This window comes from Populus alba, chromosome 5, assembly GCF_005239225.2.
Source record: "Populus alba chromosome 5, ASM523922v2, whole genome shotgun sequence".
NCBI lineage: Eukaryota > Viridiplantae > Streptophyta > Magnoliopsida > Malpighiales > Salicaceae > Populus > Populus alba.
The window spans coordinates 1,148,940-1,175,028 of record NC_133288.1 but is presented as its reverse complement, the minus strand read 5'-3'; the positions used below and the strand labels follow the sequence as shown (position 1 = coordinate 1,175,028).

Here is a 26,089-nt window from a genome sequence, read left to right as displayed (position 1 = left end):
AGTGTTTTCCATTGACCAACTTTCCTACTGGCAAACAAACACAAAAAAGTTTGGAAAGTGCTTTCCCGGAAATCACTTTCCGGAAAACAAACACAGCTAAAAGGAAAACACTTTCCTGAAAACCAAGTCAATTTTTTTTTTTTACTAAAATTGACTGGAAAGTGTTTTCCGTTGACCGGAAAGTGTTTTCCGCTGACCGGAAATTGTTTTCCGTTGACCAACTTTCCTAATGACAAACAAATACAGGAAAGTTTGGAAAATGGTTTCCCGAAAACTACTTTCCGGTAAACAAACAAGGCCTACAAGTCTACTAAGAAAAAAAAGTGTGGATGATGAAGCTATCGGCAAATCACTTCATTCCATGAAGAAAAAAGCAAAGTAGCTTACACAACAAGTTGAAGGAAGAAGTCTCCCTTGGATAATTAATTCGGCATAGAAAATTCAATGATACAGATAACTGTCACTGTCCGATCAAATGCATGAAGAGGACAAAATTGTATATAAGAGACAGCTTGATTGCTTTTGTATTTTGTCAAGTAGGAGAGTTAATATGAAGATGAGGCAAATGTGCGTGTGGATGCTGCTCATGGCACTGGCCTTCGTCAACGAGCGGTGCCATTGTTGTTTAGAGGAAGAGAGAATTAGTCTCTTAGAGATAAAAGCTTGGTTCAGTCATGCAGGTGCAGCTGGGTCCTATCAGCTAGAAGGTTGGGATAAAGAGCATTTTAATTGCTGTAACTGGCTTAGGGTTGTGTGTGACAACACCACAAACCGAGTGATCGAACTAGATCTTTTTGTTGTAAATTATGATGGTCTCAATGCAGTCGAAGACTTGTATCTCAATGCGTCTTTGTTTCTGCCTTTCAAAGAACTGGAGATTCTCGACTTAAGCGACAACCAATTAGTTGGTGGCTTAAAGAACCAAGGTTCTATGCTTTCAATTTTTTTTTAGATAACACATAAAGTTAGTTATATTTCAAGTAACTTTACATTGAATCTTTATGGATATTGGGATGCTAATTTCTTTGCTTCTGACAATTTTCTTTCAGGTTTTCAAGTCCTAGCTTCAGGGTTGAGAAATTTGAAGGAACTTAATCTAGATTACAATAAATTTAACGATAGCATTTTATCATCTCTCAGTGGTTTTTCATCTCTCAAATCTCTATATCTATCAGGCAATAGATTCACAGGATCAACTAGTCTCAATGGTAAAGTTGTAAATCATTCTTACCTCTCATAGCATTTTCTAGTGAGGTTTAATAATAAGATGTGTATTAACCCTTAAGTTGTTTGGATGAAGCCTTAAAAAGGCTTTATATAATTAATTCCATTTTCTTAAGTGAAATAATTTGAAACTTACATATACACAGTACTATTAACTTTTGTTTAATTTTTTAAAAATAAATGAAGGTGAATATTTAATTAATAAAATTTTAATATTATATTAAAAATTATTTTAATTTAAAAACTTAAGCTATGTCTTGTAACATTATAAATTATTTAATTATTATTGATGGTTCTCTTTATCACAGGTTTAAGGAATTTAGAAATCTTGTATCTGAAATCAACTGACTTCAAGGAAAGCATTTTGATAGAGTCATTGGGAGCGTTGCCTTCCCTTAAGACCTTATATGCTAGTGGTAGTAAATTTAAACAAGTTGAGAAAGGTTAGTGACAGTTTAATTTGGTGCCTAAAACATGATATATATATATATATATATATATATATATATATATATATATATATATATATATATATATATATATAATGGATTTATATGATCTGTGCCACAGGGTTCTGTAATTCATCTAGCCTTGAAGAAGTGTTCCTCGATTATTCTTCTCTTCCAACAAGCTTTCTTAGGATCATTGGACCATTATCTACTCTTAAAGTCCTATCATTGACCAGAGTTGACTTCAATAGCACCCTACCTGCTCAAGGTAATTCTACAAATGAACAATTATAAGAGTATTAAAATCCAAATAACAGTTGTTCATTAGATATTTGTGTTATATCTATGTTTTATTAAACTAGAAATTTACTCCTAATGTTAAGTATAGAAAAGGATAAAATATAGAGTTTCTCAATCTCCAAAATTTCTCAATCTTAAATTTAGGGAAGCTGGCAGATGCATGGACATGTGTTAGAAGTTGTTAAGAGACGGTTAGAGTTAGTTAACAATGTAATAAATCGTGTAATGCATGCGGGGAAGTATATATATAATGGTAGGAGGATTCCACATGCAAGAAATAACATAATCATTCCTCTGTTTTCCTTCTGCTTAACAGATGATTATATTACAGTACTCAAAATGGATACTTCCACTCTATCTATCATTTTTGACAAAAAACACAATCTTAAGGATACGAATTTAAGTCAATATTGAAAGGAATGGATACTGTGTACCACCACTATTTTCATCGTACCTTTTCTTCTTTTTCTTTCACATGGACTTTCTTCAATTCGAGATATTATTGATATATTACATAATTGATATATTCTACAGGCTGGTGTGAATTGAAGAACCTTGAACAACTATTTCTCTCAGAAAACAATCTAAAGGGCGTACTCCCTCCTTGTTTTGGAAATCTATCATCTCTACTATCCTTGGATTTATCTTACAATCAATTGGAGGGGAATATTGCATTTAGTCACATTTCCCATCTTACGCAGCTTGAATACCTCAAAGTTTCAAATAACTACTTTCAAGTTCCAGTATCATTTGGTTCATTTATGAACCTCTCTAACCTCAAGTTCATTACATGCGATAACAATGAGCTAATAGCTGCACCCAGTTTTCAACCTTCAGCTCCCAAGCTCCAGCTTCTTTACTTCAGTGCTTCAAACTGTACTTCAAAACCACTCGAGGCTGGATTTCCAAACTTCCTGCATAGCCAACATGATTTGGTGTTTGTTGATCTATCCCACAACAAATTCGTTGGAGAACCTTTCCCATCTTGGCTGTTTGAGAATAATAGATTGTTAAATCGACTATATTTGAGAGACACCTCATTTCTAGGTCCTTTGCAGCTGCCACAACATCCAACACCCAACCTTCATACAGTAGATATGTCTGGCAACAACATACATGGTCAAATTGCAAGAAACATATGTTCGATTTTTCCACGTTTGAAAAACTTCGTGATGGCTAACAACAGCCTCACAGGTTGTATTCCTCCTTGTTTTGGGAATATTAGCTCTCTCGAATACTTGGATCTTTCCAACAATCACATGTCTTGTGAACTGCTTGAGCATAATTTGCCAACAATAGGCTCCTTTTTGTGGTCTTTAAAGCTGTCCAATAACAATTTCAAAGGGCGATTACCACTCTCTGTGTTCAACATGACTAACCTACTTTACCTCTTTCTCGATGGAAACAAATTTGCAGGACAAGTATCCGGTACCTTTTCTCTTGCATCACCAGTTTTGTGGTTGGATATCAGTAACAATCTTTTGTCAGGCATGCTTCCAAGGGGAATTGGAAACTCTTCATTATTGTTGCAGGGAATTGACTTGTCCATAAATCAGTTTGAAGGTACCATTCCAATAGAATATTTCAATTCTTCTAGGCTTGAATTTTTAGATCTTTCTGAAAACAATCTGTCTGGGTCTTTGCTGTTGGGCTTCCATGCATCAGATTTACACTATGTCCACCTATACGGAAATAGATTGAGCGGTCCACTACCATATGATTTTTATAATCTCTCTTCGTTGGTGACATTAGATCTCGGCGATAACAACTTAACTGGGCCCATTCCAAATTGGATTGATAGCCTTTCGGAATTGAGCATTTTTGTTCTCAAATCTAATCAATTCAATGGGATGCTTCCTCATCAGTTATGCTTGTTAAGGAAATTAAGCATATTGGATCTTTCAGAAAATAATTTTTCTGGCCCGTTACCCTCATGTTTGAGCAATTTAAATTTTACGGAATCATATGAAAAAACTCTGGCCCACAGTGGTGATAAGTTGTCAGTAGATGATTGGATCGAGGAAGAAATATTTGCATCCATAGGGGGAAGAGAATTGGGGATCGAAGGTTATTATCTTCTTGACAAAATTTTGTGGCCAGAGATCAGTGTAAAAATAGCTGTAGAGCTTACATCAAAGAAAAATTTCCACACTTACGAAGGCGATATCCTTCGTTTCATGTCTGTTATGGACCTTTCTTGTAACAGATTCACTGGAGAAATCCCGAAAGAATGGGGAAACTTAAGTGGGATATACTCTCTAAATCTGTCGCGAAATAATCTCACTGGATTGATCCCTCCATCTTTCTCCAATCTGAAGCAGATAGAGAGCTTGGATCTTTCTCACAACAACTTGAATGGGAGAATTCCAGAACAGCTCGTTGAACTGACCTTTCTAGAAGTTTTCAACGTGTCGTACAATAATTTGTCAGGAAGAACACCGAAGATGAAAAATCAATTTACTACTTTTGATGAGAGCAGTTATAAAGGGAATCCTCTTCTTTGTGGACCTCCATTGCAAAACAGTTGCGACAAAACAGAATCACCATCCGCGAGAGTGCCTAACGATTTCAATGGAGATGGTGGCTTCATAGACATGGACAGTTTCTATGCCAGCTTTGGTGCGTGTTACATAACTGTGGTGTTGACAATTGCAGTAGCACTGTGCATATATCCGCATTGGCGACGCAGATGGTTTTACTTCATTGAAGAATGCATTGACACTTACTGCTGCTTTTTGGCTATAAACTTTCCCAAGGTGTCCAGATTCAGAAGGTGATTGGATCTTATCAGGAGCGTGTGGGCTGCTTTCTGAATTTGTTGTAATCCTCTGTGGAGAAGCAGTCCATTCCAAATCAATGGTTGCTCACTGCATGTTTAGCAATTTGCCTGTGAGAAGTGATCTGTGGAAGTGTTCTTGTTGCTTAGCCTTTCTGTTTCGATGTGACTTGTGTTTGTCCTTGTGCTTGTATCAGTAATTGTTTGTATCAGTTATGTTGTGCTGAGCAACCAACCAATTCTTGGCTTCTTGTAATACGGGATTTATGAATTCATTGCGAATGCTTTCCATAAGTTTTCCAGCATAAGTGTTCCATTGACCTCGAAGGATAGCTTGTTAACTCTTGCTCAAGTTGAGCCCTTTGTTCATTTGAACAGAGGATTTAACTTTCATATATACCCTTTTTCAAAATATAACTAACCTAATTTTCATATCCCATCATTATTTCTACATCCAAATTGAAATGAAAATGATCTTAACTTGAAGCTTCGGTAAGAAAACTCTAAGCAGTTCGGGCTTCCTTTATTACTCTCTCCAGAGGTATCTTCTTCTAGTAGAACTCCAGCTTTCTGACCTCCAAGATGGACCTCTCAGCATTTTTGTTCCTGATTTTTTTCCTTGAAGGACTTCCTTCGAGCAGCAGCCAGGGCTTGCTATAAATTATGAATGTAATCCAACAACAGGTTTGTATTTGTTTGATCCCTTGTCCCAAGAAGTGAATGGTTTTTTGCAGATGAAGCTCATGATTATGTGGAGAGCATAGTTTACAGCACACACCAAACATGAAGTTGTGGACTGTTACAAATTAAGAGCTGACTTAGATATTTCTAGCTTTTCTTTTTCATTCATGCCTTTGAATTTTCTAAAGATATCAGTTTACGTAGAGTGCTCTGGCGTGTTATCTGTTATCATTTATGCCTATTTTCTTCATGAGCCTCTGTAGATGATTTAAAGCTCTGCATTGACATTTAGCACATTGTTGATGGGTGCTCGTTTCTTGCGAATGCAGCAGCATGGATCTGATATGCTTCAATATTTTTGAAAATCATAGTGTTTCAGCACACCATTCTCCTCCATTGAACTAGCTTGTTAAGTTTAATACTACTTATTGTCTTTGAATTGTGCTTCAGCGCTTTTAACTTTAATAATGTAATGTCACTGGGAGGAAACCTGGCAAAGTTATTTCGCTTTGAAGGAGACCGAACAATTAATTCAGATTAGGTTTATCTTTAGATGAACTGCATCATGAAGCCGCCACCTTTTTTCCCCTTTGAAATTCCTCTGCATTGGTCTTCGTTGGGGGTCAATCGGTTATCTTTCCTCTAGTTTTTTCTTCCACGATTTCAATCAGCCATGACAAGTGTATTTTACATTTTCTGTAAAATAATGGGCTTAGAGCTGACATTGTTTGAAAGAACAAAAGCCTAAGAAGGCCTGCTAAAGAGACAAGCTCATCCAGCCTTAAGTGTATATATAGAGATATTCAAGTCCAGCCATGATGAAATTAACTCAGGAAATTAAAACCCAATGAGAAGCTTTGATGACCGAACCTTATATGCAAAACAAGTAGGCCATGAAAAGCAGAAGAGACCATCAATTTTTGCTCTCTCTTCATATTTCTATCTTCCACCAAATCTGGGTTTGCTCACAGGCTGTTCGGCAATGTTAGATTTATTTCTGAACTCTTGTTTAAAAATGTACAAGGTTTTATTACTTTAATGATGAGAGTCAATAGAGTCTTGCATTTGAAATTAAGACCCTACAATCTAACCTCTTAGCTGTTGAGATTGTTACATAACAAAACAGAACAATCCCCTGTTTCGTGATGTTCTTGGATCCTTTCTCCTCTAAATTATCATGCTTTTATTCAAGTTAAATTTGAACTCTTGGATTGTTAGGGTGGCATCGTTTTCCACCATGCCATAATTTCTTCCATAATTGTATCTTCACTATACAATTGATCAGGAGAACACGACGTTCACGTTTCAACTCAACAATTCTGTAGTCTTCTTTTCATCATGACTATTAATTTTCTGAAACGGCATTGTTGAAATCACGACATCCCACTTTTGACTATTTTATAAATTCATTGTTTACACTCAATGGAGCTTAATGGCAATTAATTGTGAGTTCATTAACATTTTTAATTTTGATTTGATGATGAAGTGGCAATTACTAATCCCATTGACTCCCGATCAAAAAAGGAAACCGGATGGACGACACATCCCCAAGCTGTCCAAACTTGCATTAACGAGAGTATGAGAAATTGAAATTAAACTGGGCCCTGCATGCATTTTCTAAAACTGACAAGTCGTTTTCAATTAGAAAAAAATTTCCCTTCACCCATTATCAGCTAAAATATCTTCACCCATTATTTTATGTTCTGCTGCGTGATAATATAAAGAATTAATTGAAATGGAAGTACGTTGTGATGATGATGACAGTCATTTTTTGATGATGGTACAAATCAAAACTTTAATGATGCTCTAACAGGGGTTGTTTGGAAAAGGATTGCGAGAAGACAACCTGTTTCTCATAAAGAAATCATCAGGAAATTACGGCCAAGTGAAGTTTGAGGATCAAAATGTTACACCAAAAGTCAATCAGTGGAGCATGTTATGATTTCAAATATCAAAAGCAAGAATAGCCCATTCTCACCTTTTCTTTTGGAAGCTGTAAGGGAGAAGGCAGAATCAGCTCTCTGATTCTGATGAAACATCAACCATAATTGTACACAATGGTCAGAGAAGAAGCACATTCTCTTCCAAAAGGCACAACCATAGTTCTGAAAATACCATCACACTGCCCATCTGATTTCTCATTCTTCTCCTTTTGTTTGTATTGTCTGTTTCAGCAAACTAATTCATTTGTTCTTCTTGGCCCTCTTTGCATACAGTTGGCTTCTTTCAAGTGCAAATGTGAATGATTCCTCTGTGTCTCTCTGTCTATTCTTTGTATTCATGTTCATGAAATAAATTGTTAATATATTCTGAAAATAATATATTTTATTATTTTTTCCACTTAGTTTTCTTAGATCAGTTTTAATTTTTTATATCAACAATTGAAATATTGTTTTAAGATTGGATTATTAAATTATAAGCTTTTTATAAAAATATTAGAGTTTTTTTTCTCCATAGAGTATTAAAGGCTGGAAAATCCTAGTTTGAATTTATACATCTCGTGAAATTTAATTTGGCCAGTAGTGCTATCTTTTATTTTTGCATTAATGTCGTGTGTGTCATCATTTAGTCCTTTTTTCTCGGAAGATTTTGAAAACACAACCTCACATGAACTAAGTATATTAAAAATATTTAATAAATTACTGTTAGTGAGGAGAGTCATTAAGTTTCTGACACGGGTTAAATCCTAACTTCAATCATGCTCTAACAACAGTTATTTGAGAAAAAAGGTCGCGAGGAGACCACCAGTTTCTATAAGGAAATTACCGTTTTCTGGTATTTAAAAATCAAAAAGGAAAACCGCAAGTCAAGCATCGGCGTACACGACATTTTATGCTTTAATTATAATTTTAAATTTAATTATTATATTATACTTAAATTTTATTAGATAATTTTATAGACTCCGTCACCACAGGATCTTTTCAAAGTTAGGTCAAAAGATTCTATTTTTGCTATTTTAATTATTTTCCTAAATAATTTTGTATTTTTTATATTTTTCACACTTAATCTTAAATTCTTTTAATTAGATCGGTTTAAAACTTTTATTTCAACAATTGAAGTATTGTTTTAAGATTAGATTATTGAATTATAGACTTTTCAGAAAAATATGAGTTTTTTTTTTTTCCTCTATTCCTCTATAATTTCAAGGCTAGAAGAAAACCCTAATTCATTCACGCTAGACGCCTCGTGAAATTCAATCTGGTCAAAATCTGTGAAACCCCTCCAGCAAATTTAGTTTTCATTGAATTTATGCTTTAATTATGATAGTTTTCAAGAAAACCTTTCATTGTATAGGAGTGTATTTGAGTTTCAACATTATCCCCAGCTTCTGCAAATCAGGTGTTCGTAAACCACATAAACCTCGCATAGATGATCTATCAGGTTGCTATTCTCTTCTTCCACATTGTCAGTTGATACTGTAGAAATTTGCCTATGCATTTTGCTATTCTTTTCTCCCACCTTATCAATTATTTGCTTCTCTTTTCAGTTGTTCTGATATCTTCAGAGCTATTTTCTTTTTTGGCTATTAATTAGAACTCTGTACCAAATAATTTATCCACGAAAAATAAAGAACTACAGCATAGCAAACAAATTTAAGGACCAAAATGAAGAAATTTAATGACTGTGATTTATTCCTAGCAATCATCTGCAACATTTACAGAATTTGATGACTGATTGGTGAAACTTCATTGAACATTAAAAATAAGCCTAAGCAAACAATTAAGTGATATAATTCGCTACAAAAATCAAATTGGAATTTGCTCAAAGTTCTTGTCAAGTTCAACAGTATTCTGACAGATGGAAGCGTAATACTAATTGAAAACAGAAACATTACAAGCATGAAATCTCAAATGACAAGGCTTTTTGTAACGAGTTGAAGACAAAATTAAATGGCTAAAATTGTCTTCTGAAGCTCAAAACTAATGATTTTATTGTCTTGTTTTTTCAAGCCATTGATAATGTTTTTGCCCCCCCTCGTTCTTGCCATACTTTGTCTATATACGTCATTGGTGTCCTAAATTTCTTCATTCAAACACATCCATGTTTTAAGCAATGCATTTTCTTCCTTCTTCCTTCTTTTATATATATAGAAATTGTTTTACATGTGTCGCATGTGTACGGCGTCGCGACGATCGCCCACCACCTCTCCTCATTAGGTGCAACTGTATCTATTCCAGCAAAAATGGAGAGACAAGGAATTTTTTGTCTCTTAGCAGTGAAAAAGTAGAATGAGAGTCGCCACCTAGTATTCTAGTCACTAGAAACCCTAACTGGTCTCAGAGATTGGATACGGAGACTGGTTGTCTAAAGAGAAGGTATTAGCACCCCAAATACGCTCTACCTGAGGTAAGTTGCATTGTTTCACTGTTTGATAAAAAATCTAAGGTCTTATCATGTTGGTCCGTCTATGGTTCAAGAAAAGTCCTTTTCAGTAAAGAGGTTCTTATCTTATGGGGTAAAACCTAACTGTTCTAATGTCTATAAAAGAACTACCATTTTAATATCAGGAATACGTTTTATGTATAAATTCATAATCTCAGACAATAAAACAAAACAAAATATTTTTTTTGATTTTTTTTGAAATATTGGCCGAGTTCTCGTGACTTTAATAAACTGGTTATTTAAGCTAAAATATATGCTCATATATATATATATATATATATATATATATATATTGAAGTTTTCTTTGTTGTATGAAGATACAATATGATTTTATTTATTTTTAGCCTTGAGAAACTAGGCCGTATGTATGAAAACAAAAATATTTTTTTTTGAAAACCGGTTATTTTAATATTGAATTTATATCTTTATGATATAAAAATACAGACCAATATTAATCAAAATGACGTAAAATAAATACGCGGGGAAATTGCAATTTCTTCGAAAATAAATTTTTTTGAAACAAAAAAAGAAAGAAAGAAATGAACTGGGCTGATTGTGGGGGCTGGGCCTGTATTAACCCAGCTACAATGCTGGACTCAGCCCACCCACATGGGCTGGGTTGATGTTCCAACATTAAATTGATCTGGGCCGAACCTGGCCCAATCATATGGGCTGTGCTTGTATTGGTCCAGCTACATGGCTGGACTCAGCCCAGCAGTGTGGGCTGGGCTGATATTCTAGCCCAGAAGACAAAAGGGCTGCTCATGGCACAATCTGCCATTGTGGTTTGGAGGAAGAGAGAATTAGTCTCTTAGAGATAAAAGCTTGGTTCAGAAAGCATGCTAATCACAATTTATTTTAATTATATTGAACTTTTTCATTTTATTGGCCCACACGGTGGTCTATGCATTTTAATCAATGCATTTTCTTCTTTCGTGTATATATATCATAATAAAGGGAAAAAACAAACAAACTTGCCGGAAGACATTTTTTAATTACCTTGTTTACATGGCTTTTATCCTGTCTTGTTACAAGCATGTATGTATTAAAAAGAAAATGACTATGGAAGTAAATCAGGCTACATATTTCTTTCTTCAAACCAAATTAGCAAAAAAATGAAAGTTAATCTAGTGATCTCATCAAAAGTCATGACACGAGTCTTATCCCTGATCAACCCCGATCCGGTCTAGCAAGGGTTGTTTGGATAAAGATTCTGGAAGACCACCAGTATTAATAAGGAAATCACCATGAAATTACTGCTCGGTGGTGTTTAAGAGTCAAGATGGCACACCGCAAGTCAAGCATCCGCGTACATGACATTTTATGCTTTAGCTCAATTTCTCCAGTAGTGAGTGCTATAAGGCTACCAAAATATTGTTGCAGAACAGTAATGGAGAAAGCGGATATCCTACTTTTGACTACTTTATACGCACCCAACGTTTAACACAAAATAGGACTCTACGAGAATAACTGCTGAGAAAGTGGCAGGAAAATAACTTAAATTGACTCCCCGATAAAATCATGGAACCTGCACAGGATACGCAGATAAAATCATGGAAATGGCCAAAGTGTGTTTTAAATGGGACCAAATGTGGGTTGCCCAAACTCACATAACAAACAACAAAATTCTACGTAGTGGTTTATAGAACAATATAAGATGGTGGTGAAAAAGATATTGTGGGTTTGGATTTTGGTCACGTTATTGACTTTGGATGGCGAATGGTGTGGTCGTTCTTATGGGTGTTTGGAGGAAGAGAGAATTGGTCTCATGGAGATCAAACCTTTGATCAATCCAAACAGCATTTACATGAGAGATTGGGCGGAGTACAGTAGTAATTGTTGTGAGTGGTATGGGATCAAGTGTGATAACACTCAAAGGCGAGTGATCCGACTCTCTCTTGTTGGTGCAAGGGATGAGAGTTTGGGGGATTGGGTTCTCAACGCATCTTGTTTCTGCCTTTTAACGAATTGCAAAGTCTTGATTTGATCGGTAATGGATTAGTTGGTTGCTTTGAGAATCATGGTCGGTTCAATCTTTCTGTTCTTATAATCATAGAATAAATTTATATTTATTTGAGAATCAAGGTCGGTGTTTAATGTCAATTATCTTGCTTTGATGTTTCTCTTCCAGGCTTCGAAGTCCTACCATCAAAACTGGAGGTACTTGACCTAAGTGGGAACCGATTTAATAATGATAAAAGCATTTTATCATGTTTTAATGGGCTTTCCGCTCTCAAGTCTTTAGATCTGTCATACAATGGGTTGACAAGATCAGGTAGCTTTTAGAAGAAGAACACTCAATGTTGAAAGATTGCTAATCCAGGACGGAATGGAGCCAGAGAAGTTAATGTGTCAATGGACCGCTTAATTGATTTTTGTATAGATGGATATGGGATCATTGTGGTCGGTTGAAGCAAAGTGGAATCGACCCGGATAAACTGTTCTAAAAGGTAAAAACATTAAAGGATATCAAACTTATTCTAGGAAGTTTCTTTATTTATTGAACAATCAGTATTTACCTATTTTGGTAATTTTCTCAGCACTAGCTATTTAAGTCTTGCTTGTGGGCTATTTTGAACATCAAGAGTTTATTTCAGATTTTTCTCTGCTGTTTGGGTCTTTTTCAAGCCCATTTTGCTTAATCCATTCCTGATCATCCCTCTCGTTCTCAATTTTCAGCGACATCAATGTCTTTGTTATTTAATTAATATCAATAAAACTTTTGAGAACATGCCATGAACTAAAAAAAAAAGATTTACTTTGTTCTTTTCTCTATTTTACAAAACAAGTGGAAAAATAGCATGCAAAATGACTAAGTTATTAGTAGATTTAAACCATAAGAATTAAATAAAAAACGGTGTTGTACTTCTTCAGTGGACCTCATGTGTAAAGGCCCCTTTACAAGGGTTCAAGCAATGATTGCAGCCTTTATCAGGGGACTCCCAGAGACCAAAACAGGCCTGCATTGCTTTTCTTGGATCTGTCCTTGTAAATTTAACATTATTGTGGCTAATCGACAAGCATCAATACACAGCACTATCAAGGATCAAACCAGAAGATTGATTAAACGGATACCAAAGTAAAAAAAAAAAAAAACATTATCGATTTGGGTTTTTTTTTATTACCCAAAGTAGCCAAGCCCATTACGAAGGCTGTAAAACGGCCCATGCAATTTTGGCAGAATAAACCTCCAGAGCTAGAGACCATCATCAGGGAGTTCCAAGTCTCTTTGACTACAATTTTGGCATCATTTATGATCATTGGTTGAGCAGGTTTACTAGCTATACAAATCTCACCGTCAGAAACTAATTTTTCCTGGTGGACACTGTTGTTGATGGGTCGAGATTGATGACGTGGATATTTAGGAATCTTGACTTCCCAGGTCTACTAAGAAAAGAAGAGCAAGCAGGTGTTGAAATTGTTGAATGCACAGACAGAAAATCACACAATAGATGAAAGCTGGATGTTTAAGACGCAAGAAATTAACAATGAATCGTTCAATCTTCATTAGGCTCTTGCTCTGGTTTATATAGAAGTACCGAGCAGAGAAAACAAGGGGAAAAGCTTGACATGCTATACGCATGTGAGCTGGAATGGAAAATAACAGAAAACAAATTGAAAAACCAATTACTAATAACAGAAATAGCTAACTAAACAAACTGTGACTGAAATACCCTTTCAAACCCTCCCTTAAGCCTAATTGCTGCAGCAACAATTAGCTTAAGTCTGCAAGATCACAAACCCCAAGTGAATTTCGAAGCCTCTGAAAATCTTCAGCCTTTAAGGGCTTAGTCATTATATCAGCCAATTGATCCCTACTTCCACAGTGCACCAAGTTGATCAGCCCTTCTTTAGTGAGATTTCTCAAGAAGTGATATCTCACATCTATGTGTTTACTACGTCCATGCATCACGGGATTTTTTGAAAGCTTAATTGTGGAACTATTGTCACACCATATGCGAGTGCAATATTCATCATTATACCTCAGCTCCTTTAATATCCTCTTTATCCATATGGCTTGACACGTACACATTGTCGCGGCCACAAATTCAGCTTCAGTTGTGGATAAAGTGACAATTGGTTGTTTCTTTGAACACCATGATACTGCACCAAAATTCAACAGGAAGACATAACCACTTGTACTCTTCCTATCCTCCACATCTCCAGCATAATCGCTGTCTGTATAGACCTGTAATTCACCATTCCCATCCTTTCTATAGTAGATACCATAGCTCACTGTCCCCTTCAAATACCGAAGTGCTCTCTTTATAGTCTGAAGATGTAAGTTAGTGGGTTTTGCCATATACCTGCTTACCAAACATGTGACAAACATCATGTCTGGTCGTGTGGCTGTGAGGTACATCAAACTCCCCACTAACTGTTTGAAATATGTCTCATCTACTGGAGTTCCATCCTTATCTTTGCTGATTTTAACTCCCAGAATAATTGGACTGCTCACTTCGTTACTTTCCAACATCCCAAATTTTGTTAGAATCTCCAATGCGTATTTTCGTTGACAAATGAAAATACCATCTTCCCTTTGCACCACCTCAATTCCAAGAAAGAAATGCATATTTCCCAAGTCAGACATGTCAAATTCTTTCAACATTGAACTTTTGAATTCAGCCAACATGTCATAGTCATCACCAGTGAAAATTAGATCATCAACATAAACACTAACAATCACAATCTTACCCCCTTTACCTTGTTTTGTGAACAATGTTTGCTCACTTTCGCATTTCTGGAATCCTTCCTTAAGAAAGTATGCTTCAATCCGGTGAAACCAAGCTCGCGGAGCCTGTTTTAACCCATACAAGGCTTTGTGCAACTTGTAGACCATCTGCTCCTTTCCTCTCTTTATGTATCCCTTTGGTTGTTCAACGTAAACATTTTCGCATAACTCCCCATGAAGAAAAGCAGACTTCACATCAAATTGGCCTATTTTCCATCCCTTCTGCGCAGCCATGGATATAATCATCCTCACTGTATCCATTCTAGCTACTGGTGCGAATACTTCAGTATAGTCTATACCAGCCTTTTGCGAGTACCCTTTTGCCACCAGGCGCGCCTTGTGTTTTGCAATTTCCCCATCTTCATTGTACTTGGTTTTATAAACCCATTTTACCCAATCTTTTTGACATCAGCTGGTAAGTCTACTAGTGACCAAGTGTTATTTTTCTCAATGGACTGAATCTCATTGTCCATTGCCCGTACCCACTTCTCTTCTTTCACAGCTTCTTCATAGTAAACTGGATCCTCTGCTGCCATCTGCATGACATACACCTCATCTTCACTCAAACCTTCTCCATCCACATAATCTGTCATCCATGCTGGGGCATGACATGTTCTCCCTTCAGTCTCATTCATTACCCCTTTCTATCACAGCAGTAACATCTTCATTTCCTTCTACCTCAACTTCAGCTGCAACTTCAGCTGTAACTTCATTTTCCCTCACACTTTGTTGGCCTTCACTGCTGCTGACTTCTTCACTTTCTTCCCCACTGTCAGTTTCAACAGCCCCTTCATTTTCTCCTTCTTGATGCTCACCCCATTCTAGGTCCAACAGAATCTGTTCCTGGAATTTTTCACCCCAATCCCACTCCTTCTCTTCTTCAAAAGATACATCCCTGCTCACCACCACCCTCTTTTCTATAGGATCATACAACCTATAGCCCTTGGTCTCTTCACTGTATCCAAGCAGAATACAAATGAAGCTACAGTTGTCCAGTTTGCCCCTCTTTTCGTGTGGAATGTGGACATGTGCAACACATCCAAACACACGAAAATGTTCCACAGTAGGTTTCAACCCAGTCCATGCCTCCTGAGGTGTCACCTCTTTCACTGCTGCAGATGGACATCGGTTCAACACATAGCAGCTCCACATTACAGCTTCAGGCCAAAAACTCTTAGGCATCTTCTTGTCTGCCAACAAGCAACGGACCATGTTCATCATGGTTTGGTTCTTCCTTTCAGCCACGCCATTTTGTTGTGGCGTGTATGCAGCAGTTAACTGCCTTTTGATTCCATTTTGCTTACAGAAATCAATGAACTCCTTTGAATTAAACTCTCCCCCATTGTCTGTTCTTAAACACTTCAAAGGTAGTTCTTTCTCCTTTTCAACTAGCTTATGAAAAGCTTTGAATTTCTGAAATGCTTCACTCTTCTCTACTAACAAATATACCCATGACTTTCTGCTATAATCATCAATAAAACATAGCATATATCTCTTCCCCCCATTAGACCTTGGTGAGATAGGACCACAAATATCTGCATGAATTAACTCTAGTGGCTGTGATGCTCTCCATATGCTTTTCTTAGGGATTATATTCCTACGTTGTTTGCCTACAAAACATTCTATGCATGTCATACTTGCAACTTTAAAATGGGGAAATCCATGGACCATTCCCTTTTGTTGCAACAGCTGCAATCCCTTGGCACTTAGATGGCCAAATCTCTTATGCCACAGACGAGGTAAGTCCATGGAATCTACTTGCAAACACCTAGGAACATTTAAAGCTCTCTGCGTCTCAGCCAACAGAATAAACATTCTGTTGGCACTCATCATGGTCTCAATTATAAGTCCCCTTTCAGGGTGATAAATTCTGCAAAATCCACCCTTAAACAAAATCGCTAAACCATTTTCTTGGAGTTGCCCAATGCTCAACAGATTATTAGAGAGTTCAGGAACATGATATACTTCATTCAAAACATGATTCACTCCATTTATAACCAATATCACATTTCCTTTTCCAATTACCTTCATTCGGTTGTTATTTCCTAACTTGACAGAATGCAGAAAACTAGTGTCTAAGTTGGTAAACATACCTTGTTCCCCACACATATGGTTTGAGCAGCCTGAGTCTAGAAACCAAACATCATTTCGGTTTCTCTTCTGCAACCCAGCATGTACCAATAACAGCCTCTCCTCTTCTGGATTCAATTCTGTGTACCTTGAACCTTTGTTCTCCTCATCAATTCTTCTCTGCAAATTGGCATGTTCTTGGTTCGATTCTGTATAACATGGGTCTTTGTTCCCCAAATCAGCATGTGCCATCAACAACATCTCATCCAGTTGATTCAATTCTGCATAATTGGCTTCTCTGTTCAAACTTGGACATTCATATTGGAAGTGTCCAAGTTTGTGGCATTTGAAGCATTCCACTGTTGCTTTATTGTAAACTTGAGGTCCTCTCCCACGGCCTCTTCCCCTGAAACTACTCCTCCCTCGGTTTCTACTCCCAAATCTATCATCATAAATTCTTAATGCCTGATCATCACCACTTCTGTGCCTTCTAAATTTCTGTTCGTGCACGAGCAATGAGCTTTGCAGCTCATCTACTGAAAGCTTGTTGATGTCGTTTGACTCTTCAATTGAGCAGACGATGTAATTGAAGTTTTCAGTTAGAGTACGCAGTATCTTTTCAACAATCTTCCCATTTGTCATGTCTTCTCCAAGATTCCTCATATCATTCGCCACCAACAGTACTCTCGAGAAGTAATCAGTCACTGCTTCCCCAGGCTTCATCTCTAATACTTCGAAATTTCTTCTAAGGATTTGGAGTTGTGCACGCTGAAACCCTAGCATTCCCTTGATACTTGATTTTCATAGACTCCCAAATTTGCTTCGCAGTATCCTTCTGGGCAATTGTTTTCAAGATTGACTTGTCAATTGACTGGAACAAGTAATTCTTGGTCTTCAAATCCTTCAATTTCATCTCCTCCAAGGCTTTCTTCTGTACTGTCGTCAAAGCTTCTATCGGTGTTGTTTCCACCCATCCTGTCTCAATGACGCTCCAATATTCCTTTGATCGTAGCAGATTTTCCATGAGCATGCACCAATGCTCGTAATCTCCATCAAACTTTGGGATACAAGCTTGTGCGTAATTGTTTGAATCTGTTGCCATCTCTCCTCACTCGGTGTTTTGGGTTTTATGGTGTTTATGAAGGCTCTGATACCAATTTGTTGAATGCACAGACAGAAAATCACACAATAGATGAAAGCTGGATGTTTAAGACGCAAGAAATTAACAATGAATCGTTCAATCTTCATTAGGCTCTTGCTCTGGTTTATATAGAAGTACCGAGCAGAGAAAACAAGGGGAAAAGCTTGACATGCTATACGCATGTGAGCTGGAATGGAAAATAACAGAAAACAAATTGAAAAACCAATTACTAATAACAGAAATAGCTAACTAAACAAACTGTGACTGAAATACCCTTTCAGAAATTAAGAGCTGTATCGGGAAATCATTTCACAAGGAAGAAGAAATTATTGAAAGAAGAAGTCATTTTCAAGATCAAATCAATTTTACAAGATCAAATCAATTGTTCATAACATATGACTTCCCAAGTCTACGAAGAAAACAGTTAAAACAAGAAAATGGAGGAACACCCCGTTCCACAAGCTTGAAAATAATTGATATTTTTTTTAATTTTTTTTCTTTCTTCCACCAAATTCATTTTTGATGGGATCGAGATTGATGATGTGGATAACTAGGAAACTTGACCTCCCAGGTCTACTAAGAAAAGAAGAGCAAGCAGGTGTTGAAATTAAGAGCTGTATCGGGAAATCATTTCACAAGGAAGAAGAAATTATTGACAATAGAAGTCATTTTCTAATCTCTTCTGCCATAAAAGAAGATGCAGGAACGCCCCGTTCCAGAAGCTTGAAAATAATTGCTTTGCATAATAAGCATAGTAAGCGAAGTTACAGCTACGTCTAAAGCCATGAGTCATGAGCTAGATGTCTCAATTTTGTGAGTCAACCGAGACTAAATTATTTTTAAAAAAAGTTTTACTTAAGGGGAGCACCCTCACAATAATTTACTTTGTGCATCTGGTGGAACCGCAAAATAAAAAAAATATTTTTTTTTAACCACCAATTCAAACCTTTTGCTTTTGCTATATATATATATATATATATATATATATATATATATATATATATATGTTTCTATTAACATCAAATGAATAATAGTCATTTCTACGAGTAGGATGTAATCCTAGTTTTTTTTTCAATTAACATTAAAAAACTTGATGCATCATATATAAAATCTGATAAAAATAATTATCATAACCCAATTTTTTACCTTTTATTTTAATTATTTTATTTACTAAAATGAAAAACAAGTAAAAAATTAATAAATAAAGAATAAATTAAAATTTGGGTTAGGAGCAACATGATTGGAAGTTTAAAGATTTTAATTAAATTCTTGACTAGTTTAATTATTTAAATCAAGGGTTTAATTGGAGAATTAATAAGTTTTGAGACTTAATTGAGTTTGGAATTAATTTAATTAATCAAGTCAAAGGATTTAATTGAAGAGTTGATAAGTTTAAGACTTAATTGGACTTGGATTTAATTTAATTAATGAAATCAGGGACTTAATTGGAAAAATAGCAAAGTTTGGGGTTAATTGGGGGCACAATTGCAAACAGATTAAAATCCAAGGACTCACTTGTAAAAGATGCCAAACTGCAGGGGTCCAATTACAATTTAACTAGGGACTTAATTACAAAACTTTCTAAAATTCATGGTCCAAAACAAAAGTTGCCATTTCCATTTCAAACGCTCCACCTTCTTCGTCGCTCAAGACCATTTCAGCAGGAGATCTGTAACTGCAGATTGTGGGAACGTGGCTCACCCTGATTACCACGTTCTCTGGCTCTATAAGAAGCCAGGGAAGGAAAGAAGAGGAGGGGGGAAGCAGAACCGAGGAACGAAAAAACTGAGAAAAATAAAAGCAGAGGAACGACGCAGAGACAAGGAGCAGCCCCACCATCTTCTTTGTCCCTTCATCTCAGACCTGAAGGTGACAGAATCTCAAACCAGGAGCAAAGGAGACGCAAACTCAGCCCATCGGACGAAAGCGTAGAGACGAGAACTGATGTTGACCATCATCTTCACAGTCTTCAGCAACCAGCCTCCAGCCTCCAGAACCAGAGGCAGCAGAACAAAGAAGACAACACCGAGAATGTGGTAGAACCAGAGACAGAGGACGGAAGACGAACAAGAAGAAGCAGTGGACAGAGAGAGAAGTGATATAGAGAGGGACAGAAGGAGAAGGAAACCAGAAATAAAAAAAAGAAGGCAGAGAGAAAGAAGACCAGAAAAAAGAACAAACCAAACGCAGGAGGAGAAAGTAACATTAACCGGCTGGCCCTCCATTACTGTCATCACATCTTCAAGTGCAACTACAGGGAAGTTGCGCTTTCCTTTCTTCTTGCATTTTAATTATATTCTCCTATAGCGGGCGGGCGTGAACTGTTCACGAACGCCTGCTGGTGAAAAAATAATGGCCAGCCGGGTTAAGCCTGTGACCCGGCTAGGCCTGCTGGTTCCAGCCAAGCCCAAAATAAAAAAAATATAAAAAATAAGAAAATGAAAACACAGAAAAATAAAAAAGGTAGAAAAAAAAATTGTATGCACAAATAAAAATAATGTAAATTTATTGGTTTATTTACTGACGCCAGAGTCAAGAATAAAAATATCGGTTTAAATTTATATTATTTTTATTCGTTCTATTTTAATTTATTTAGCTAGAAAAATAAAAAATATGTGCATGCATAAAAATAAATTTATTTTCATTTATTTATTCACTGACGCTAGAGTCGGGAATAAAAAAATATTGATCTAATTTATTTTATAGTTACGTGATATTTACCAACGCCAGAGTTGGAATTATCCGTAATTGAATATTCACTGGCGCCAGAGACAGGAATATTGCAAGGAAACCATCAGAGCATAAAGCAATAAATATTTAACAATTTAAGACAAAACCAGCAATGCAGTCTGCCTCCGGCAGAACGTAAAAGGGGTGATAATATCTTTCCTTTTACATAATCAGTCCCATACCATAGAATCTCTGTTGATCAGTTAGGGTTTCTAGTTACTATAATACTAGGTGGTGACTCCTTAAACAAGACATTTTCCCCTAAAAGAGCAAGATGCCAGAAATCTGTTCTTTTTCCACAATCAAGAGAATCAAATTTAAGGCCGCTGCGATGTCGGGTGCGACAATAATTATAATTTTAAATCTAATTATTAGATTATACTTAAATTTTACCAAATAATTCTACATGTTTGAACATCCACCACACGAATCTTTTCAAATTAAGCTCAAAAGATTTTATATTTGTTATTTTAATTACTAGTTAGTTTTATATTTTAATTATTTTTTCCATTTAGTTTTGAACTCTTTTGATTAGATCAGTTTTACATTTTTATATCAACAATTAAAGTATTGTTTTAAGATTGGATTATTAAATTATAAACTTTTGGTAGAAATATTAGAGCTTTTCCTTAATAGAGTATGGTACTAAGGATATAACTTTAGAGCTTGAAAATTTTAATTTATTAAATTAGGAGCGTGAAATTCAATTTGGTTCATCATTTAGTCCTTTTTTTTCTCGGAAGATTTTGAAAACACAACCTCACATGAACTAAGTATATTAAAAAAAATTTAATAAATTACTGTTAAGGAGGATAGTCATTTTCTGACAACAGTTATTTGAAAAAAAACAACAGTTATTTGAAAAAAATGTCGTGAGGAGACCACCAGTTTCTATAAGGAAATTACTGTTTTCTGGTATTTAAAAATCAAAATGGAAAACCGCAAGTCAAGCATCGGCGTACACGACATTTTATGCTTTAATTATGACGTGTAACGACATTGTAAGAATCTAACTCATCAACTAATAACATAGTAGCAATCATAGCTTTTCAAATTAACAAGACCTCAATTTCAATAGATTCTATATTACCTGTTGAACAAGAAAAAAAATACAAAGGAATCTTCCTTCATTATCTCTAAAAACATCACCAATTTTTAAAGACCCTGTTTTGTCATTTGAAGATGAATCAATTCTCATATTTATATTTTTTAGTCCATATAAAAAAATAATTTGATGAACAAATTAAATCTAACCTAGTATAGAAAAAGCTCTAAATCATTATATTTCGCTCAAATAACAGCCCAATAAAAAAAGAAATAATATATACCATTCTAATTTGTTTCTTTCTCATTAAAAATTATATTATTACAGGTATTCTAAATAGACTAATCTATACCAGAGAAGAATAAATACCACATTTGTTTTTGTCATAAATCCCTAAACCAGCAGCAGCAACCTGGAGCAAATAATTTGGAGCACTAGTGAAAAATAATAATCCATGACAGAGTAACCAGCAGCAGCAACCTGGAGCAAATAATAAAGATTGATCTGTATTGATCGATGGAAAAGGAGTGTAAAGAGCAGTTCAGAATCAGAATTACAGGATTAAGGTTAGGTAATCAGGAATATTGGTGCGTATTTCTGACAAATGGATGTGTAATCTTAATTGAAAACACAAACATGAAATCTCAAATGACAGCAGTTGAAGATTAAAGGATGTTCTAATGAGTATAAGACAAAATAGCTAAAATTAAGTAATATACTAAAACGCGTAGGAAATTCACTGTAGCTAAAGCTGTTTTTTTTTTTTGCTGCAATTTTTTGTTTTTTTCTGCAGTTTTTTTTTTTTTGAGTTTTTTTTTGTCTGTGGCTTTTTTTTTTGAGTTTTTTTTCTGTAGCATTTTTTCCTTTTTTTTTTTGGCTTTTGCTTTTTTTTTTTTTAAATGTTTTTTCACTGTAGAAGCTTTTTTTTTCTTTTTTTTACTTTTTTTTTTAACGTGTGGGTTTTTCACTATAGCAGCTTTGTTTTTTTTTTTCCTTGCTTTTGTTTCTTCTGTTTTTTACATATAATATATCAATGTGCACACAGTGAAACACTTGATTTTTTTTTTCATTTTACCCATGGGTTTTTTTTTTTCTGTGTTTTTTTCTTTTAATGATTTTAGTTTGTTCATGTGAAAAAAAAAAATTAATTTAGTTATCATTCTTTCATTACACGGATCTCAGTTTTTTTTTCTATATTAAGCTAGTTGAGAACTTAACTTTATAGCTTTTTTCAAAAAAGAAAAAAAAACACTATGGATTATTATAGTGTTTCCCTTGCATGATTTTTGTTTGGCTGCAGTGTTTTCCTCACGTGTTTATTTTTTAAAGTATCTTTGTTAAAATTTTTTTTTTATTAATAAGAACTCTAAAATTTATTTTTTTGTTTTTTTTATGTGGCATTTTTTTTTGTTTTTGTTTTTTTTACATGTTTTTTTTTTAACGCATGGGTTTTTTCACTGTAACAACTTTGTTTTTTTTTTTTTCCTCGCTTTTATTTCTTCTGTTTTTTACATATAATGTATCATTGTGCACATAATGAAACACTTTGACTTTTTTTTTCTTTTAATGAAATTTTTTTTGTTTAATTTAGTTTTTTAATGTTAAAAAAAAAATTAGGTTTTTTCTATGTTAAGTTGGTTGAGAACTTAGCTTTGTAGTTTTTTTTTCAAAAAGAAAAAAAAAAAAAACACTATGGATTACTACAATGTTCCCCTTACATGATTTTTGTTTGGCTACAGTCTTTCCCCCACGTGTTTATTTTTTTAAATTATCTTTGTTAAATTTATTTTTTTAATATTAAGTTGGTTGAGAATTTAGCTTTAACTTTAACTTTCCCCATGTTTTTTCATTATAATTATTATTATATTGTATTATATTATATGACTGTTTTTTTCTTTTGTTTTTTGTTTTTTAATTTTTTTAATGATTTTTTTTTGTTTGATTTATTTTGTTAATGTTAATTTTTTTTTTATTTAGTTATCATATTTTCATGATACGAATCTCGGATTTGATGGATTAACCTGATTTAACGAGTTATTTTTTTCATTTAGTTTTGTTTGTTAAAGTTAATTTTTTTTTCTATTTAATTTCAGATTTTCATGACATGTATCCTAGGCTTGACGGGTTAACTTGGTTTGATGGGTTAACCCGGTTAATTCTAGATAAACCCATCATTTTTTTTTTTCTATTTAGTTATCAAACTTTCACGATGCAAATCCTAGGTTTTACGAGATAACTTGGTTTAAAGGGTTAACCCAATTAATTCAATTTCTTTTTCTTTTTCTTCATTAGGTTTTTTCCTTTTTGTTGATTTTTTTTAATTAATCTATATAATTATCACACTTTTATGACACAACCTTAAAGCTAGACCCACATCCAATATTCTTGGGTCTGGTGTTACAGTCAGTCTCGCTTAAACTTGGGTCATGCAAGTTTAATTTTATTATTAATATTATAAATATTACTCCTAGGTCAGACGTTACAGCCAAACTCAAGATTCTTGGGTATAACTTTGCAGAAAAACCCAAGATTTTTTAATTTTTATTTTTTTAAAATATTTTTTTATACAAAAAAAATGACCCGCAGCATCGCGCGAGTATTAAAGCTAGTATTTAGTAAACGTTGTGGTTTAAAGTGATTTTATTTAGAAATATTTTAAAATATTTTTTTATTATTTTTTAAAAATTAATTTTTAAATTAATATATCAAAATAATTTAAAAATATTAAAAATATATAATGATTAACAGAAAAAAATAAATTTTAAAAAAATTTAGTTTTAACCACGTTTTAAAATTTAATAAATTGTATTTAAATGGATTTTTTAATTTTTTAAAAATAATTTTTTATATTTTTTTAATTATTTTAATATATTGAAGGTTAAAATATTTTTTCAAAAAAAAATAATAAAAATTATTATTTTAATATATTTATAAAAAAAAATATTTCAAAAAACAAATGTTATTATATTCCTCGACATACCTGTAATTTATAATGTACTTTCATTTCTTTTTTAATTTTTTAATAATTTTTATTTTTTTATGGTCAAATATTCATGGATAAATTCTGGAACAATTCATATTAATTTTTTATTAAACCCGGTCCCACTAATAATTCAGTTTAAAATCTAGGTTATAAATTGAATAGTCTTATCTAAATTGAATCCAATTAATTCAAATCAAAAAGTTTGTAAAGATTTTTTTAAAAATCAAACAAAGTTTTTTTATTTTAAGAAATATAAAATTAAATTGGGTTTTTAATGAGATCATTCTAGGTTAATTTTTATATAATTTAATTTAAGATTTAACCGAGATAAAATAGATTCTAACAGTCATTGAATTAACAAGTCATGTTTGATGTAGTTTAATAAAACTTGTTATCTTATGAAGCTCGTAATTTTTTTTTTATGACGACATGAAAATCTTAATTGATAATTTTTCTTTCAATTTTTTTTTTCTTTCTTCCACCAAATTCATTTTTGATGGGATCACGATTGATGATTGGATAATTAGGAATCTTTGCTTCCCAGGTCTACTAAGAAAAGAAGAGCAAGCAGGTGTTGAAATTAAGAGCTGTATCGGGAAATCATTTCACAAGGAAGAAGAAATTATTGATAATAGAAGTCATTTTCTAATCTCTTCTGCCATATATTTCACAAGATCAAATCAATTGTTCATAACACATGACTTCCCAAGTGTATGAAGAAAGCAGTTAAACAAGAAGATGGAGGAACACCCCGTCCGCAAGCTTGAAAATAATTGCTTTGCATAATAAGCATAGTAAGCGAAGTTAGAGGTATGTCTAAAGCCATGAGTGACTAGCTAGATGTCTCAATTTTGTGAGTCAACCGCAACTAAATTATTTTTTAAAAAAGTCAAGCATCGGCTTACACGACATTTTATGCTTTAATTATGACGTGTAAAGAAAGACGTTTATGATTAAGCCTGAATAGAAATCCATAAAAAAATCCAACACATTAGACATAAAACCTGATAAAAATAATTGTAATTTTAAATTTAATTTTTAAATTATACTTAAATTTTATCATATAATTTTTACAGGCTCGGTCATCCACCACATAAATTTTCTCAAATCAGATGCAAAAGATTTTGTTTTTGTTATTTGAATTAATTTTTTATTTTAGTTATTTTTCACACTTAATTTTGAATTCTTTTTAATTAGATCGGTTTTAAACTTTTTATATCAACAATTGGAGTAGTGGTTTAAGATTAGATTATTTAATTATACAAAAATTCCAAGAAATTACCAGGCTGATAGTATTGCATGTAATCAGAAACTACCTAGACTTGTGATCCAAAAAACCCGGCACAGGCTCCATATTTCAAGAGAGAATAAAAGAGCAGAACAATATGTTCATGCTGGGTTTGGCAGGTTTCATGCTGGGTTTGGCAGGCAAGGAACACCATTCCCAGCAGTGGAACATAGACCCATGGAGCCAGGGTGTACTCAAAAACCTGGTAAATCATTAAGTTGATATATGCAATGCAAAACTTTGTCAATTACAATTTCTTCTGTCTGTTTTTCTTCCTGTTCTGCTAA

The 26,089-nt window shown here is 34.1% G+C and overlaps 1 protein-coding gene across 1 annotated transcript; it reads left to right on the top strand.

Annotated features, from left to right (window-relative positions):
- Positions 1 to 545: 545 nt before the first annotated feature.
- On the top strand, positions 546 to 5,047 carry LOC118033572 (cuscuta receptor 1-like). Its single transcript, XM_035038580.2, has 5 exons — positions 546 to 926; positions 1,050 to 1,208; positions 1,533 to 1,667; positions 1,795 to 1,941; positions 2,508 to 5,047. Exons 1-5 carry the CDS (start codon positions 551 to 553, stop codon positions 4,748 to 4,750), a joined length of 3,060 nt encoding a protein of 1,019 aa, XP_034894471.2. The 5' UTR covers positions 546 to 550; the 3' UTR covers positions 4,751 to 5,047.
- The last annotated feature ends 21,042 nt before the right edge of the window (positions 5,048 to 26,089 follow it).

Coding starts and splice junctions, on each gene's coding strand:
- LOC118033572 (XM_035038580.2), top strand. CDS start 551: ATGAAGATGAGGCAAATGTGCGTGTGGATGCTGCTCATGGCACTGGCC. Junction 927..1,049: donor TGGTGGCTTAAAGAACCAAG/GTTCTATGCTTT, acceptor ATTTTCTTTCAG/GTTTTCAAGTCCTAGCTTCA. Junction 1,209..1,532: donor AGGATCAACTAGTCTCAATG/GTAAAGTTGTAA, acceptor TCTTTATCACAG/GTTTAAGGAATTTAGAAATC.